We start from the raw sequence: 17,878 nt of genomic DNA on the forward strand, positions 1-17,878 counted from the left end.
AGTGTTAAATGCACATGAAATGCTATTAATATACAGATCTCAGCACTTAACTAGCTCTTCACCAAGTCAGGTGTCCAGCATTTTGTTGTCAGGACTCAGCAATAGGTAACAAACTCTATAAACAATTACTGATACATTATTATAAATAAGCACTTAACTGAAAAAAGGAAGAATATGGAAGACTATGCTGAAGAAAAAACTGCTCGTCATACATTACATACACATCACTGGCAAGTTACAAGGAATGATCACAGTCTTGCCTAAACCCCCGTGTTATTTAAATTTGTTAAGTACATGCTGCTGTTAGAATAGCAAACTTTTGTCCTCAGCAGATACCCTACTAAATATGGCAGTGGTAAAATGCTGTCATCTCAGACATATAAACTACATAATAATTTAAAAGATAAAGTATTGGTTGGCTGAAAAGGAAAGTTAATAATATTGCAAAAGATCTAAAGGTGTAGCTGTTTAGGAACTTGTAAAAATTTTTACTTGCTTTAGCTAGGTGAAAAGAATTTTTTAAAACTCCAGTGTGTATAATTGTCCCTTTAAAACGTGTAGTGTGAAGCATCTCTTTAGACGTGATATTTAATCCAAGTTTATTTTCTTGGTGCCATCTTGTGGATAAAGCAAAAAGTGCTGTAAAAAGCATATAAGTCAGCACAATTCCTGTCATGCTTCGTGATCTGTTGTGTCTGTGGTCTCCTTTACTGACATCCCTTATAGAAAGTACACTGTAAAGTATATTGCCCTAATCCTATTGTTTCAGATGCGTCTTATGGAGGAAAACTTGAGAGACCACCAGAGAGCTCAAGATGAGGCAATAACAAAAACTCAGTTGTTAGAACAAACTGTGAAAACTTTGGAATATGAACTGGAAGCCAAAAACCACTTAAAAGACGATCGGGCAAGACAAATCAAACTAATGGAGGTAAAAGATGTTTTTAAGGGTTGATATCTTATTAGAAATAATAAATAAGTAATTTTGGCATTTCGTATGGATTCTACCTGGGAAAGAAACAAAGTAACCTGGTGTTGCTGAAAATCCATGTAGAACTGCTGCAGGAGTTACTCTCATATATTCTAAAGATATATTCTATCTGTTAGCGTATCTATTGTAGCATGATGTGCTGTAAATTACAATTGTTCTTTCATAATTTAACTTTCTTTTTAATGTTCTATAGAGTTTGTCAGGCAAAATTGCATTATTTTTGTTTGTAGGCACAAACAAAATCACTCAGATCTTCAAAAGTATTTAGAGGTGTAAGTTCTATTTAGCATCCAATATCAATTAATTTCTGGACCCTAAATAACACCACAATGTTAACTATGTTGTTACAGGCTTAGCTTCATAACAATTCATTTCAACTAAGTGGTCCTTTGACTTGCATAAATAAATATTTTTATAGCCTTGTATTCATATGAAAAGAAATTTGTCTTCCAAATGTATAATACAACTTAGTCATTCTAAAAACAGCCACTAGAAACATTGTAGAATTTCTCTTTATTTTCTTGAAATTGTCAGGAGTGATTAAATAAAGGAATGAAAGCTCGATTTTTACCTCAGTCAGACAAACAAATTTACTTTAAAGGCTTATATTCCTGCAGAGTCATTGAAGTTTAATGAAGAATGTTGCAGTAGCAATCTGGAGAGGATGGAAAAATAGTATGTTGAAATTACTTTTCTTTATTCCACTTAGGACAAGTTATCTCACCTGGAACTTGAGCTTGATGAAGAAAAGACTAATTCAGATTTGTTGTCTGAAAGGATTAGTAGATGCAGAGAACAGGTACTTGTTCAAGTTTTCCTTTCCAGCTGTTCTATAATAATGAGGGAAAAGTGTTACTAGGATCACAGACTATTGATTAATAAGCAATAGATGTTATATACTATACTTGAGACGATTATATAAATGCAAAAACCCAGGATATACAAACATGACAAAATATTCTCTTCCATGTCATCAAAGACCAATTTTTTCTGGTTTTCCCAACTGGAAAACTGGAACAAATTGGATATAAAGACTGAATACCAGTATCATCCCTTGATATTCTTGATTCAATGAGATTCTTCAAATAGTCATTGATACCTGCAGAGATGATGCTATATTAGGTGTAGCTTTAGATGATGAAGCTCTCAGAGAAAGCCTGTTGTAGAAAGTATCTGACATTGAAATATCACAATTGTTTTAGTCCTACTGAAAAGTAGATCAGCGTAATAGAGTCTTGATGTCAAAGAAAGAGGAACTTAGGAAATCATGGAATTAATTAGTGAGGCCAGCTGAACTGAAGATACTGGCTAGTTTCAACAGATATGAAGTTTTATTTTCATTACAAGTGTAAAAACTAAGGTATATCAAAGATGAGAGAGTTGGAAAGCATTTTCCACATAAAAACACCAGTCATCAATTCCAGAGTGTTATATGAATAGATAACCTAGAAAGAGGAAGAATGAAGAAGGATTTATTAAGATTTATTAACAAGATTGTGTTTCATAGGGCAGAAAATATGTGAGGTTTGCCAAGCTGAGTGAGACCTATAATAATAATTCAAACATGTAACAAAAGAGATTCTTGGCTAGATAAGTAGAAGAAAAGTTGTGAAAACTATATGATGAAGTATCTATCAAGATAAAAAATAATCCAGGTATGTCTCCTCAGCAAAATAATTATTTTTGCCTCTGTCTTCAGTAAGGCCCCAGTGAAGGTGAAAGTGGTGGGAACTGAAGTGGGCTAATGGAAATGAAACCACTGAGTTGGAAATCACTGAGTTTAAGAGAGTTAGAAGTTCATGGTTCTGAAGAACAAGGTCTTAATAATATTCAAGATATCTGAAAGAACTGACAAATTACAGATCCTGTAACAGATACATAATAAACCAGAAGAGAATAGTACCTGATGACTGAGAAAGTAACCAGAATATCCATGGTCAAGTAGTCAGTATTATGCTGGTTTTTTATTAGTCTGCAAGAAGGAATATGGTGTTGTGTCTGTCTTGGAATATCATGACCTAGACCGTGTTCTTTGCCTTAGTTTTACATTCTTAACGATGGGAAAGTAATGTTTAACTCATTACAAAATGTCTACTATCCTGGCTTTACATTAAGTACTATACTTCATTAGTTATTCCCTAGAAGTGCCGGAGACAGTTTGCATTGAGATACAATCAACAATAGTCTGTTCTGTTTATATTTCTCTTTCTTCCCCTAGAAGAAAAAAAAAAAATGCTGACATTCTTTCCAATAGCTTTAATTTTAGAAGAACAGAAAGTAAAATCTTAGTTTCTATGACTTGTCAGTGAAATGATATACTCCACTGAGACAGCTGGTGAGTTTTAAAGTGAGTTAGAGCTCCATTTTCTTTCATGCACCCTTGAAACTCCAAGGAAGCATAACTATTGTTTTGGGACTCAGGTTACTGAGATTCTGTTTGATTGCAATATAGTCATTTTGCTGTTGTTCCATTGATATTGTACAGACACTGAGTCAGTGGATGAAACAATATAAAGGACACATAGTAATATGAGGTCATGCTATTGTTAAATTAGGAAGCCTTTAAATACTAGAGTCTATGCCTGTATTGTAAGCTTAAGATAAAAGAAACTTGGTCATAAGTGTGCTAGTGGGTACTATATTAAGTTGCTAACTGAATGGAAACCTAAAATACAAATGGACAACCAAAATGTTACATAATAGGTAAAAGATGTGTTTATTTTGAGGTCTGGAGTTTCTCATTTCACAGAAGTTACAAAGGTTGCTTTGTTTTGATTTTATGCCAAGATGACTAAATAGTCAAATTGCTAAAGAGCATTTCAGGATCTGCTAAGCATTTATAATGACACAAGAAATTATAATGTATTTGTTTTGGTAATATCTCTACTTCTGTAATTAAAAAAAAATATATATCCTGATAATGAACTATAGTACTTAAATTTCTAGTGAAAAAAACCCCTGCTTTACTTTTACTAAAAGCTAAACATTTGAATAAATATTGGCAAGGTTGGTATTTCACATTTCATTTACCATGAAATGTTGTCCTTTTAAAATGTAAATGTCCTCTTGAATCTGGGAATAGCTGCATTGAGACAATGTTCCCATCTTCCCCACCTCATTCTTGAGAAGTACTACAACAAACTGGAAACAGTAAAAAAGGACTTGGAGGAAAGGTTGATCATATTCTATTAGTTTGTAAATGATAAGGTCCTAGCAGCTCTGGAGAGAGAGCAAAATGGGCAACAAACGCACAGATATAGAAAGCTAGAGAGCTCAGCTGCCCTTTGAGTCTCAAGTGAGCAGGGACATGACACACGTTAGTACATGATAGGTTTTTTTTCCTACAAACAAGAGAAATGAAATACCTGTTGCTGTTTTGGTTTTGCAAACATAATTGAAAAATAAGATACCCTCATCAATACTTGTATTCTGTGAAAATGAAGACATGAGACTGTTGAATTCAAAGTTGTTTCTACCAAGTGTGAAAAATGGACTAATTTCCATTGCAATTTTAGAATAAGTACAGATGAATAAAATTTCATTGACTACATAATTCACTTCCTTTTGTTAAAGCATTCCCAATGAATAGCTGTATATCTCCTCTTTAGCTGGCACCAGGTGTGGGAAGCAAACAAATGAAAATGTGGATGTGAAGGTTCCTTTTCAGTTACGAAGGGTCAAAAGAGGCTGTTTGTCTTTAGCTTATTTATTAGTTACACATCAGGATTTTGTTCACATACTTTATAATTGCACATGTAGGTCAATAAATATATATAGGCACATATAAATACGTTTCACTTTTCACTACTTGGATATTAACAAGAAACATAGGCCGTGAACCCAGTGCGAGATGGTGAACAATGGTAATAGCATCTAAAGTAGAATAAATCAAGTTGTTTCTGCTAATAATGAACTCAACATCTGCTTCTAAACCTAAAGTTGTCAGAAAATGCTGTTGTGTCTAATAAAGATTTGTGAAATCTAATAGAATTGTTTTTCTCAATTCTTCAAATCCAACTGGTAACTGTTGCCTTAAGCTGTAGAAATAGTTCGGTCTTTTAGCATAATTAGAATGTATTAGATATAGAAAAGGTAGAATGTGAAGCACAAAGCTCCACATTGCATATCCAGAGCCTGTCATAACTGCTGTGGAAATACGTGAAAAATTTGAGCACGTTTTGACAGACAACTGCATTTTTCCTTTGTCTGTGTTAATTATGTGTTTACTAATGAAAAGTGCAAGGACATAAGTGAAAACAGTTACCACTTGTGTGTATATATATATATTAGCACGTAGCTTTCCGATTCTAATCAGATATAGTATTTTTTGCTTTCCCCCTGTTTTTCTGTGAGGTTGTGTTTATCATGAGGTGTCCAACAACAGTAGCAGCTATCTTGGAAGTATAATAATTGTCCTCTAAATAATTCCTTAATTTGAGATCTTGGGAAAGTTGCTCAAATTTGTCACAGCCTTTGAGCACAATAAGAGCAGACTAGAACTTCAGAGTGGTCATTTGAGCAAGTTCCTATATAAAACAAAACCCCTTTCTTCAGTTAACAGTTGCGTTTTTAATTAGTCATTCATTTTGCTACAAATTTTGCTTTATTTTTTCTGTGTCTATCTTCATGATTAAAGCATTTACAGCAAAATAAGTTCTACAGAATCTATCACATTGTAACTTTAACAATAAACTCAATGTAAAAATGAAGCTATTGTATACATGAGTGATTCTAATTTTTATATATAAAAGTCTTTTACCGGCTAATGTATAAACCATTATCATTACTAGGCTTCTATGTGCCAATGAGAGCTTTTAGGAAATTACCCAGCTGTTGAGAATGCAGCCACATGCTAACATTTGTAGTCCAGTAACTGCTATGACCTTAGTTTTCAGGATGCCTTTTACTGTTTTGAAACCATACTGTGGCATAACATATGCAACTGCATGTGTTGCTGCTGTTGTTTATATTCATATGTTCATTTCAAAGCTACGGCAACAGTGTGAATTACTTCTTTTAAACGTGTGATTAGGTAAAAAAAATATATATTTTAGTATTCTAATGTGGTAAAAAAGGCCTCAGGTAAAATTTCATGTGCTGTACTTGTTTAACCTTCACATTCTTAGCATTGCTTTTGGAATTTTTTTATACAAGAATTCCCAGTGGCTTTTGAAAGATCGTTAGTGAGATAAATCTGTAACTTAGACCTTCTTAACCATGATGGAGTGTTTAGACAAGTTTATATGTAACTTGTAAAGCAGGGAAGAATGCTGTGGCCATTCAAACGTTTATTTGTCAGTCTTTTTGCAGGTGCAGTAATTGTCATAGGTGATATTCATCACAGTAAACATTGTGCAAGGAAGAGCATAAATGCTGTGGTAATATTAGCTTTTGTAAGAACTTAAAGACAATCTCAGTGGGAACGAGAGGCAAGAAAAGTATTAGAGCACTGCAGACTTTATAGCCCTAAAGTTTCAGTAGCAGCTGTTAGACAGTTTAGAGCTTCTTTTTGATCCTCAGAATTTTTTTTTCAGTCAAGTCCAATAGTGAGATAAAACAAACTACTTCTGTATTTATTTTGATTTGTTATTGGTTTGGTAGGTTTTTTAACATCTTACATGTGGAGAATGTACTTTCTTTTTGTTTATTAAATATGAAACTGAAGTATTTACAGAAACTGTAGCAGAAGTTGTATTTTAACAAAACAAAGAAAACCCACCCCTTCCCCAAACAGAAGCTGATGCTTTCCTGCTATGACAGACATAAAATTGACTGGAGGAGGGGAGCAACGTTTGTCTGGTATGCTTCAGTCTGAAAAAGAGCTTTTACTACTCTCACAGACACAGAAAACTGTCTGTAAAGCGTCTGAGTTCTAGGCACTTCTCTGCAGTTACTAGTTTGTGTTTAATAAAGTGAAACTTTAGTAGACTATTCAGCAGTTTAAGGGTGTCATTTCAGAGCTTCAAGATTAAATATGGAGAAAATAACTGTACAAGGTGTTTGAGACTGATGTGATTTTATAGAACTTAGTTCCCTGCTATGTGATGTGGATCTCATGCAAAATTTATCAAGTTTAATTCCCTGCTATCAAATATATACTTAACATCAGCAATATAAGGTATGTCTGGAAAAATGTCAACCATAAACACTGGAAATAATGTTCTTCCCAAAGCAGAAAGTTTTTGTTCAAGATCAATAATTGTAAACTTCATCTGAAATTATGTGTATGTATATAGTTGTAAGAGCAATTTTTTTCCTCATTGCATACATGTATGTATTTTATGTATATATGTGTATATATACATACAGTATTATATAGATACATGTAAATTAAATCTTATTAAAATGTCTGTCTTTTATATCATAGATTGAACAAATGAGGACAGAGCTACTTCAGGAAAGAGCTATAAAGCAAGATTTGGAGTGTGACAAATTATCATTGGAAAGACAGGTAATTATGGCTGGCACATCATCCCACTAGGAAGATAACAGGCTGGGTGCCTACCTTCATTAAAAAAAAATCAAATAAGCATTTAAGGAATACAGTATTTGGTAGCTGGCACTGTCCACCATAGTGTGCTGCTGTTGGAAGTTTGTGTTTGCCTGTTAAAAACATGGTATCTTAATGCTGATACTCAAAAGAAAATATTAAAATCTCAAACTAAGTCTTCTCTTAGTATTTTTGTCTTTCAAACTGCAAATGCAAGCAAAGCAAAACACAGAATTCGTTCATTACTTCCCGTGGGCAGGCAGGTGTTCATCTCGCTCCAGGACAGCGGGGCTCCGTCGTGCATAACAGCTTGGAAGACAAATGCCCTCTCTCCAAATACCTCCCAGTTTCCTCTTCTTGCTCCAGCTTTATATGCTGAACATGACATCATATGGAAAATCCCCTTGGGCAGTTGGAGTCGACTCTTCGAGCTGTATCCCCTCCCAACTTCTTATGCATGCTCAGCCTCCCTACTGAGATGAGATGAGAAGCAGACAAGGCCTTGGCTCTATGTAAGCACTGCTCAGCAATAACAAAAACATCCTGGTCTTAATCAACTCTATTTTCAGCACAAATCTGAAACACGCTATACCAGCAACCATGAAGAAGATTAACTCTATTCCAGCCAAAACCAGCACGTGAAGATAGATCATAATTTTAACCAATGGATTTTATTTGAGTATTTTCTCCTGTAGGAGCAAAAAAGTGAAAAAAAAAATTACATGCCTCTGAAACAAAAAATAGAGTTTTGATAAAGAACTGCTGCTCTCTGTTGTCTAGGAAGGAATATGACTCATAAGTTTTGATATCTGAGGGAAGGCACATTAAAAAGACTTTCTAGTGCTTTGTAACATTTTATTCTGCAGCTTGGTGGTCTTTGAAAGCAGGATTACAATCATAGCCCCTAGCTGACATTCAGAGAAAAACTACCTTAGTGAGTCATAGTGTTATTGACAGTCTCAAGAACATGAAAAGGATAGTAAAGGGAATTTAAAGAACACATTAATACCAGACATCTAATTTAGTGTCTTAAATTCTGTGAAATGAATCCCATCTTAATCCTTTGAGGAAAAGAGTGCCACCTATTGGTTAATCCCATGTACATCCCTTATACTATAGTTCTGAGTTTTCTGTTGTGATTTGGACTGAGGTAAGAGTTAATTTTCTTTCTAGTAGCTGGAACAGGGCTATGTTTTGGTTTTATGCTGAAAAATAGGATTGATAACACAGGAATGTTTTGGTTATTGCTGAGCAGTGCTTACATAGAGCCAAGTAAGCCAGTGCTTACAATAACCAATGTTTCGGTTATTACTTGCACAGCATCAAGGCCTTTTCTTCTTCTCACCCTGCCTTGCCAGTGAGAGGCTAGCAGTGCATGAGCAGCTGGGGGGGAGCATGGCCAGCAAAACTGACTCTCCCTATTTTCAGCATTCATTATTTTAATTGTTATTATTATATTTTAAGTTATTACATTGTTCTTGTCTCAACCTATGAGTTTTGTTTTCTTTTCTCATTCTTCTCCCTCCCTGTCCTGGCAGACTGAGTTTGAGGAGTGAGCAAGCAGCTGCATGGTGTGTAGTTGCTGGCTGGGGTTAAACCACAACTCTATCATAACATTTTTAGTATTTGAGATCTGAGATCATGGTTTCAATGTCTGTAACAAAGAGCTTTATTTTTTGTTCCTTGTGTAACACTTTTTGCTGGTAACTTTATCCTTAGATCCACATTGAAAACCTGAATTATATACCCTCATAAATATTAAAAAGCAAAAAGTTTGCTTTTACAAATCATGCAGCTTGTAGAGTTTTTCACACTACTTACGTAGTAGGAGTAGCATTGGATAGTTAAGACAACAGGGGCGAAAATACCCATAGTAACAGCTTTGACAAAGTATATAATATTGGATATAAGTAATTTGTCTACTTTTAGCCATTCACCAGTGAGTTACAGTGAACGAATACAGAATTTCACAAAAGAATTGGGCACAGAATAAGACAGATCCAATGCAACTGGGGAAAAGAATGTCATATTAAAAAATGCTGTTGAAAGGGGCTTCCAACCATCTGAAGTTCAAGTGTCCATTTAAGCCTAAAACTTTAAACCAAGCTTAACACAAAATTCTTTTTAATAAAGCATAGTGATAGAAGATTTGTTTATACTAAACAATAAAATCTCACTGACTCTCCCATATTTACTACTTTAAAAATATAATGATCAACTTATGTTTGCCTGGAGAAATTTATTTTGTGTTAAGGTGATGTTTGTTAATGTGAGCATGTATGTAGTGATCAAGAATGTTTCAACTATAGAACAAAGACTTGAAGAGCCGAATCCTTCACCTGGAGGGTTCTTACCGGTCCAGTAAAGAGGGACTTGTTGCTCAGATGGAAGCAAGGATCACAGAGCTGGAGGAACGACTTGAAAATGAAGAGAGGTAAAACTAGTTATAATATCAAAACATGCATGTTTACGTTTGTTAACGTGACTTCTTGCTAGTATTGTATCTAATGCAATTAACTTAATTCTGTTTTTCTGACAAGCACCAAATAAAAATGTTTACTGTTTCATACTATTACTGCAAATTTTCTTTGCTTTACTGAAAGCACACTGGACATTATTGTGTAAAGCTGGGCAACGTTGCTAACATGTTTCCATACCTCATTCATTTTATCAATGTTATCAATAATATCAGTAACAGGCCTAGAAATATTAACTATAGTTTAACACTTCCACTTGCGCTTTCATTTCATTGTTTAATCTTGGAGGAGTGTTTGAGTGTTTTTCTATTGTTCTGTTAGTTTCTATTTTTTTCTAAATGTTACTCTGAAGACAGAAGAAATTCTCCTTAGTGGTTCATGCTTTTGAACAAATTTCTGAATATGTTGAATGGAATCAGTAAATCAAAGCATGGGCCATTAGTGTTTACTTAATCCTTAGAAGATTGATTTTGCTGATTGTGTCAGCAGAACTGTAAGTATTTTTCTGCCCTTTTTTACTATCTTTTACTGTCTTTCATTTCTCTTGTTTTTTTTTTCTAGGGATAGAGCTAATTTCCAACTAAGTAACCGCAGACTTGAGAGAAAAGTGAAGGAGTTAATGTTACAAGTAGATGATGAACACCTCTCGTTGACTGATCAAAAGGACCAGGTAAAGAGAAAGGCTAATATGTAAATATCAGACGTGAATGCTGTGAGCATAAGTCGTCATATATAAAAGATATGAGAATAATATCTGAGACTGATAGAGACTGATAGAGACTCTGTTGATTATGAACTCCCATTTAGTGAGATTCGCAGTTCTCATTGTCATCACATTCTTTTCTCCAGTACACCAACAAATAATGTATTCTAGTTTGCCAATATAATATTTTCTCTAAAGAAAGAAACTATTTATTGTGAAACATAGGCTGTAAGTATTAAGCATACCTTAATATTCTAACAGCCATGTGCCCTACCTTTCCTGTGGTCTTCATTGATTCCTTGCTTAAAACATGTTTTGTTTCAGTATGTGAGACACTAATAGCTCCAGTCTTCCCTTATTGATAACTGACTCTTGCTTTCATGTAATACTTTTCTCACTCTACCAAAGCTATGCTTGATTGTCGCTGTTTTTTTCTTAAAAAATTGTGTCCAATCACTTTTCTCAAATGCTGACTTTTGAATATTTATGAAGCATAGGATTACAGTGTCACTGCACTGGCAAAGCTGTGCCTTTATTCTCCCTGTCATAGATGCTGAAAGAATAAAATTACTTTATTAAAATAGTCTGCTAATGAGCTGACATATCAATGTTTCAGTTGAGTTTGAGGTTGAAAGCAATGAAACGTCAAGTTGAAGAAGCTGAAGAGGAAATAGACAGACTGGAAAGTGCTAAAAAGAAACTCCAGAGAGACCTGGAAGAGCAGCTAGACATGAATGAACAATTGCAAGGACAACTTAATGCTGCAAAGAAGGAATTAAGGTAGGGTGGCTTCTCACACCTTATGATTATGTGTATCACTTGCCACTCGTGGGTTCTCCTAGAATCATGGAATGGTAGGGTTGGAAGGGACCTTTAGAGATCATCTAGTCCAACCCCCCTGCAGAAGCAGGTTCACCTAGATCAGGTCACATAGGAACATGTCCAGGTGGGTCTTGAAGATCTCCAAGGAAGGAGACTCCACAACCCCTCTGGGCAGCCTGTGCCAGGGCTCCCTCACCTGAACAGTGAAATAGCTTTTTTCTTGTATTTAAATGGAACTTTTTGTGTTCCAACTTCATCCCATTACCCCTTGTCTTGTTGCTAGCTCCTTTAGTCGATAAACTGAGGACATCCTCTAACAGACTTCAAGTTTGTCACAAGCACACAGACCTATGAAACACTTCTGTGTTTCCTTTCTCTATGAGTGTTCTCCAGCTGTTTCCTGGGTGCTCTTCTTGCCCAAACCTTATTTGCAAGATCTACCTCATGAATCAAGTAATTGAAGCAGGGAATAAAAAATGCAAGACGGAGGTGGGACTTGACACTTAACATTTGTAGAAATAAAATTTTCCTGCTAATGACTGAGAGGTACTGTTGTCTTGTGTTACTTTTCCTTGGCCATCTTTGAGCCTCTCAGTGTGCAAAGTTTGCAATTTCCACTCTGTGACTTGAGTTAGAGGTGTTTGAAAATATGATTGATTGATTGATTGATTGATCTTCATTCTCTTGCATGCTTGTTTCATGTACAATATAGTCTATGGTAAACTATCCCGGTTGGACCACAGATTTCTTTGGCATCCTTTATATCCTACCAGTCAATGTTTTAAGCTTTGGATACGTGTTATGCATGTGGATGTGCAGTTTTAATAGCAGACACATATTTTTGTTTTAGTAGACTGAAGAAATCAACGAGTAAAGTGTTGGCTGATTCTGATGATGATGACGATGATGATTTCAGCACGGATGGTGATAGTCTCTGTGAAGTACCTTCAGGAAATAACTTTTCAAAAGATGATGACACAAAAATCTAAATGTGTTGAATCTGTGATTCCTTGAAAGTACTGGAAGAATAACATCAGTTATCAAGAAACTGGATATTCTAGAAGCCAGATCACATAAAGGGATTTAAAGCTGGGAATACAATGTTTCCATACATGCTGTGCCATTTTTTTATTTAGAACTCCGCTGTTTATTACAGAAAAAGGATTGCATTATAAAACAGCTATAACCCACACACACACAAATAGATATATATATAGTGCTACTGAAAATACAGGGATAATGTTTCACGTTGGAAATGTGATTTTGCTAAAATCTTGTTTAAGTTAAAAAGCATTTGAAAGTATTTAAAAATTAGTTTGTGGTTATTAAAAGCTTTTTCCTAAAATTAAGGAAACCACAGGAGATTATTTAAGAATTGTAATTATGGGGAAATTATGTATAAAATGTAAATATTTAAACCTGATCTTTTTATTGACTACTTTAGTACCATTTTGTAAAGTTTCAAATATTATATAAATCAATTTCCTATGTAAAGAACTTAAATTTATACTGAATGCTATATTTGGGGGTTGACTAAGTAAAAAAAAAAAAAAAAAAAAAAAAGAGAACAAATGAAAAGGAGTACCTTTTGCACATTACAGAGCAGATTCACAGTTCCTGAGCCAGGAAGTATGTTCCCACTTTAAAACCAGTGCAAGTGTATGTATTCAGTGTATTAAAGATCAAATGTTAATCCTGCCTGTTGACTTCAAAAGGACTCATCACAACTGCATAACAACTGAGACTTGTCTACAACTTTCTTCTAAGCTTCATTTGGGAAGCCTTCTGTTCTTAGTAGGGAAGAGTAAGAATGAGGTTAGTTATTACTTGGCCTGTCTGACTTCCTGAAAGCAGAACATTATAGGCCTGTTGATTTGAGAGCGTCAGGACAGGCTTATCTTAAGAGTCCCTCAGGAGTCTGACTTGTTCCTGTAAAATTACTCATGGTCTTTGAAATAAGTATATGCTTAAATCTCTTTGTTAACTGATAGCAGTATTTTATGCACCTGGCAGGAAATTGCATCAAGGAAACACAAAGCATGCAATCTAAGCAGTTCTTGAGTGTCTAATTGTGCTATATTGCAGTGTATAGTCAGATATGCAGATATATGTTAGTATTTCAGTTTACAGGCATTTTGGGTGATCCATCTGTTCAACAAATTGTGGAAGAAATTTGAAAGAAAAAAAATAGGTATTGTAGATGTTGATTTAAAAGCATTTTCCATTGTATTGCTGAGAATATCTTTTTTCCATTTATATTATAGCAGAATGTTTTTTCTCCTTTGAAAATCTAGAATTCTAAGGAAAGGGAACTGCTACATAATTTTGTTAATAAACCATAGCTAATTCCTCTCTGATTATTAGTATTTGCCCTTAGTTACAGATCAGTGAGCATTTGTTTGTTGAATGGACCAAATAATAGTACAATGTAATAATAAAAAATCCTTTAACCTGAAGTTGCTGGGAACCTCCATTGCTCCCACAGAGGCATCTTCTGAAGAGGACAAGTTTTAACGACTCTGAAAGCGAGACTGATAGACACTGACAATGGCAGTGTCCATTTTCATACCATTCTATGAAATAAACTTCTTCCTGCAGGATCAGAAATCTCTTCATGCATAGCACATTGCAGACTCTTTTGCTGTATAGTTCCATGCAATTTGATTTTGATGGTTTGATTTATATGGGAAATAATATGAATGACATAGCTGTAATACGATGTCTCTGAAACTTTTATCTTTTCAAGTAACATACATCATATCTTTTTGCAGTACTAGATTTACTATTTTGACAACATAGATCAGTCTTTCCTACAAGAAAATCTGCATATACTGTACTGACAATCATCATATAACCTGCTGTAATTTATTTTTGTTATTTCATTTGCATGTTTATGAAGGCTTAACTTTAAACAACTGTTTCCAATCTCCAGTACTCTGTCCTAAATTTCATAGATGACTAATATTTCAAACCACTGGAAGAAAATCATTTAATATTGCATCTACCTCCAGTTATACTAAACTATAAAGGAAAAAAATAACTTCAAATAAACAGACAGTGCTTTCAGTTCTGTTTTGTATGTGCACATAGCCTGATATGACAACTGAATTTCTTGTGGCAGACGTGCATGCTTAGAATCTAAAAGGAAATAATTATCTGGGAAATAGTGATGCTGTAAACATGTTTTTGGATTTTCTACTTTCTAAATAACTACTTTGTAACTGGTAAAGCAGGTGGCAGATGTAGTAGAAGACTCCTTTTCTCATTTGAACGTAGGATTGTTAGAAAGAGGGAGATGTACTGTTGCAGACACCTAGTGGGAGAGATCCTACATGTTAGACTTTTCCCTGTCTCTTCATAAAAAGAGAACAGGTCTTTGGTTTGTTCATTTAGACTTGGAAATGGCATGTCGTCTTTAGAGTTCTCAGATGATATGACTAAAAATCAAAGATGTTGAAAAAGCTATTTCAACTCATTCACAAAACTCAGTAGCTCTGTTTCTCGATATGTGCTAGCTACGGTGAAGGCAGGGTCTAGATCTTAATTGCCACGAAGAAAGTATTATCAGTGTTTTAAGAACATCTCATCTGTTTGCTTAGTGTCATGGTAGTTTTCCATCAAAACTCATCTTAAGTCAAAGTTCAGCTTAGAAAAATTTTCCTGGTATTTCCATGTAATCTATTTTTAAATTAGTTTCTTCTTTAAATGAATCTTTAAATGAATTAAAAGAAGCTTTTGACCCATAAAAGGAAGCAAGAGAGAGAAGCAAGAGAGAGAACACATGAAGAAACATAATTGTGAGACATTCAGTCCCTAGAACTTTGTGTAAACATCAGAGTTTCTGGTTTATTTCAGAGACACAGCTTGAATTCTGAGCTGTAGAGACATTCAGGTTTTTTTGACAATACTGTAATGTCTCATAAATAAATAGACCCAAGCAAAATCACTTTTGGTACAAGCCTAACTTTATGACTTAGTGGATGCTTCTCTCTCAATGTAAGTAATCAAAGATGAGCAACAAACTTTTTGTTCTCTCTGGGATTAGAGACCTTTGATATTCCATTTTTATGTAGTGAGAGATTTTCTGCAAAATCAGTATTTCTTTCCATTAAAATTCTGTTACCTCTAAATATGCTTGTTCTTCAAACAGCTAAGGTTCATATTAAATCCTGATAACTTTTACCTTAAGAGAACTTAATGTGGTCATTTATAATTCCTGGTTTTGAGAATAAAATCCAAGTTCTAATTTGAGCATTTTCACTAATCTTTTGTATTCTAGCAGATCCTCTTGGTATTATGACCCTGCTTTGTAGATAGGAAAATACAAGTTAAATTCTACTAGAATGTTTTGATCTAAATCACTAAAATTTGACAAGTGCTTCAAGATCTTTCAATGGCAATTGCTAAACAATGTGAAATATGTAACTGCAAAACAAGTGGGCAGAATCTTCCTGTTCTCTAGAGACTCTTCACTCACTGTCCAAGTAATAAAATTCAGGCTGTTCATCACATACAATAGATTTTAATGCCCTTCAGTTTAGAAGGTTACTGTTTTATGAAAAGCATTAAGGTTTTTCAGGAAACATTATCTCTTTTTAGTGCATGAAGAAAAAAAAAGAAAAAAATATTTGTCTTGCTGTCCCCTGTACCTACTTTCCTGTGCTGCACTTTATTTAAGGAGAGTCCTATACTATGGAAATACTTTCTTAGTTCAGCATTGTGAATTGCTTCTTAGGATTCAACCACCAGTCAGGTTTCCCCCCAACAATGTAGTCTCTTGATGATGAGACTATAACTTGTTGGTTAATCTGTGTATTTCTGATTTATCCTCATTTTTCTCCACTTCTTTTTCTCCTGATGAAGTAATCTGTTCTGATTTATAGCTGATTTTCTAAACTACTCCAGAAGCCATATGCATTCCTCACTTTTTACAGACCAGCTGTGCACTTTGCTGAGTGAGCTGTACAGTGCATTAGCTTCAGCTTTTGGGCCTTTTCTGGATCATACAGCATATTTCAGTAATTAAATATTGATGCTTATAGCTTACTGGAGCTTCCTGTCTTAAGAGTAGAGCTACACGATTCAGCTGCTTAATTTCTACCAACTGCAGTTATCAAATCACATTGCAAAATGTTCAAAGACTTTGCTGAAAGAATAACATTCTTTAGAGATTGCTAAAGTTTGTAACACGTTTTACATGTTCTTTTTTTGGCACAAGGTGCTGATTGGGTCGCATTTTTAACTCTCTGACCCTACTATGTGAGAGTAGGAAAAATTTCATTGTTGTTTCAGAATTTATTTGTGAATACTGAGTTATTGAGAAAAAGGTATAAAAATTATTAGAAAGGATTTATTTGTATTAGAAGTTTTTCTTTTAACACATGAGAAAGGAAAGACTTAATAAGAAGGGCAGTAAAGTTCAACAAAGGTCAAGTGTAGTGGTGAATTGGGCTGACCTGTCTCTGTAGAAGGGTTACTGCCATTTAATGGTTAGTACCGATGAGCCACATGTGAGGTCAGCAGAGACTGTATGTTTTATGTAAGAGCAAACATTTTCTCCACTTCTAATAACAATTTGCTGTTTTATTCAAATCCTGAAGCTTCATGGTACTTGCAGAAGAACACGCAATTTAAAAAACAACTTAAATTCTGAGCACAGGTGGACAATGAGAGTTTTAAGTTTCTCAGGTTGCCAGTAGGAAAGCTGTAGGAATGTGTCTTATGTGAGTGCAGAGAAGAGACTTATTAGAGGTAACTTGAGTTTTTCTGTGTACTTCTGCTTCTTCAGAATGGGCTTCCTGAAGACCACTTTATATGCTAGGTTACAAAGCTATTTTCACTAGTTTTGAGCAGTCCTCCTTTTTCATGCAGTCTGGCTAGGATGAAACCTATTAACGGAATAATGTGGAATAAGGGAGAAGATATAGACTGTGAGAGAGACCAACACGGGATCCAGTTCTGATTAATTTGATTTTGACCTTCCTTTCACTTCTCACAGAAGACCCTGGCACTGATTGTTGCCTAAGACATTTTAAACCTACAGATCCCTCATGGGCTGTGGTTGATCTTTCTTTTTGCCAAGGAAAGACAGTAAAGGTTCAAGATCAGGATGGTAGGGAGCACACTGAAGTGGTGCTAATAAGTGTCTCTTTCCTGTATGCATTTGCAGCAAAGATTCTCAAGAGAGTCCAGCTGAGACAAATGAAAGCATATGAAAGAAGCAGCATGTGTTTTTAGTATTTCTGTGGATGCACTGTTAATGGAGACTGATTAGCTGCATACTCTTGTGCAGCATGGGTAGTTCTGTTTTGCAGAAATGGTTTCAGCATCTTCAGATCTTGGATACCCAAGTGCCTGTCACTATCAGAAGCATCTATTTTGTGTGACTTGCATTT

At 34.8% G+C, this 17,878-nt stretch overlaps 1 protein-coding gene across 7 annotated transcripts in view; it reads left to right on the forward strand.

The window, feature by feature from the left end:
• The window catches only part of CGNL1 (cingulin like 1), a 63,475-nt gene extending 47,476 nt beyond the window's left edge, over positions 1–15,999 (forward strand). For 5 of the 7 annotated variants that reach the window (XM_061999359.1, XM_061999352.1, XM_061999356.1 and 2 more), the window contains exons 13-19: positions 770–931; positions 1,701–1,790; positions 7,359–7,442; positions 9,791–9,915; positions 10,520–10,628; positions 11,278–11,441; positions 12,334–15,999. In XM_061999359.1, coding sequence (XP_061855343.1) covers positions 770–931; positions 1,701–1,790; positions 7,359–7,442; positions 9,791–9,915; positions 10,520–10,628; positions 11,278–11,441; positions 12,334–12,472 — 873 coding nt within the window. In that variant the 3' untranslated portion in view covers positions 12,473–15,999. The remainder of the gene's footprint in view (positions 1–769; positions 932–1,700; positions 1,791–7,358; positions 7,443–9,790; positions 9,916–10,519; positions 10,629–11,277; positions 11,442–12,333) is intronic. The other 2 variants (XM_061999355.1, XM_061999358.1) reach the window with 1 other exon arrangement.
• The last annotated feature ends 1,879 nt before the right edge of the window (positions 16,000–17,878 follow it).

Source organism: Colius striatus, chromosome 7 (genome assembly GCF_028858725.1).
Source record: "Colius striatus isolate bColStr4 chromosome 7, bColStr4.1.hap1, whole genome shotgun sequence".
NCBI lineage: Eukaryota > Metazoa > Chordata > Aves > Coliiformes > Coliidae > Colius > Colius striatus.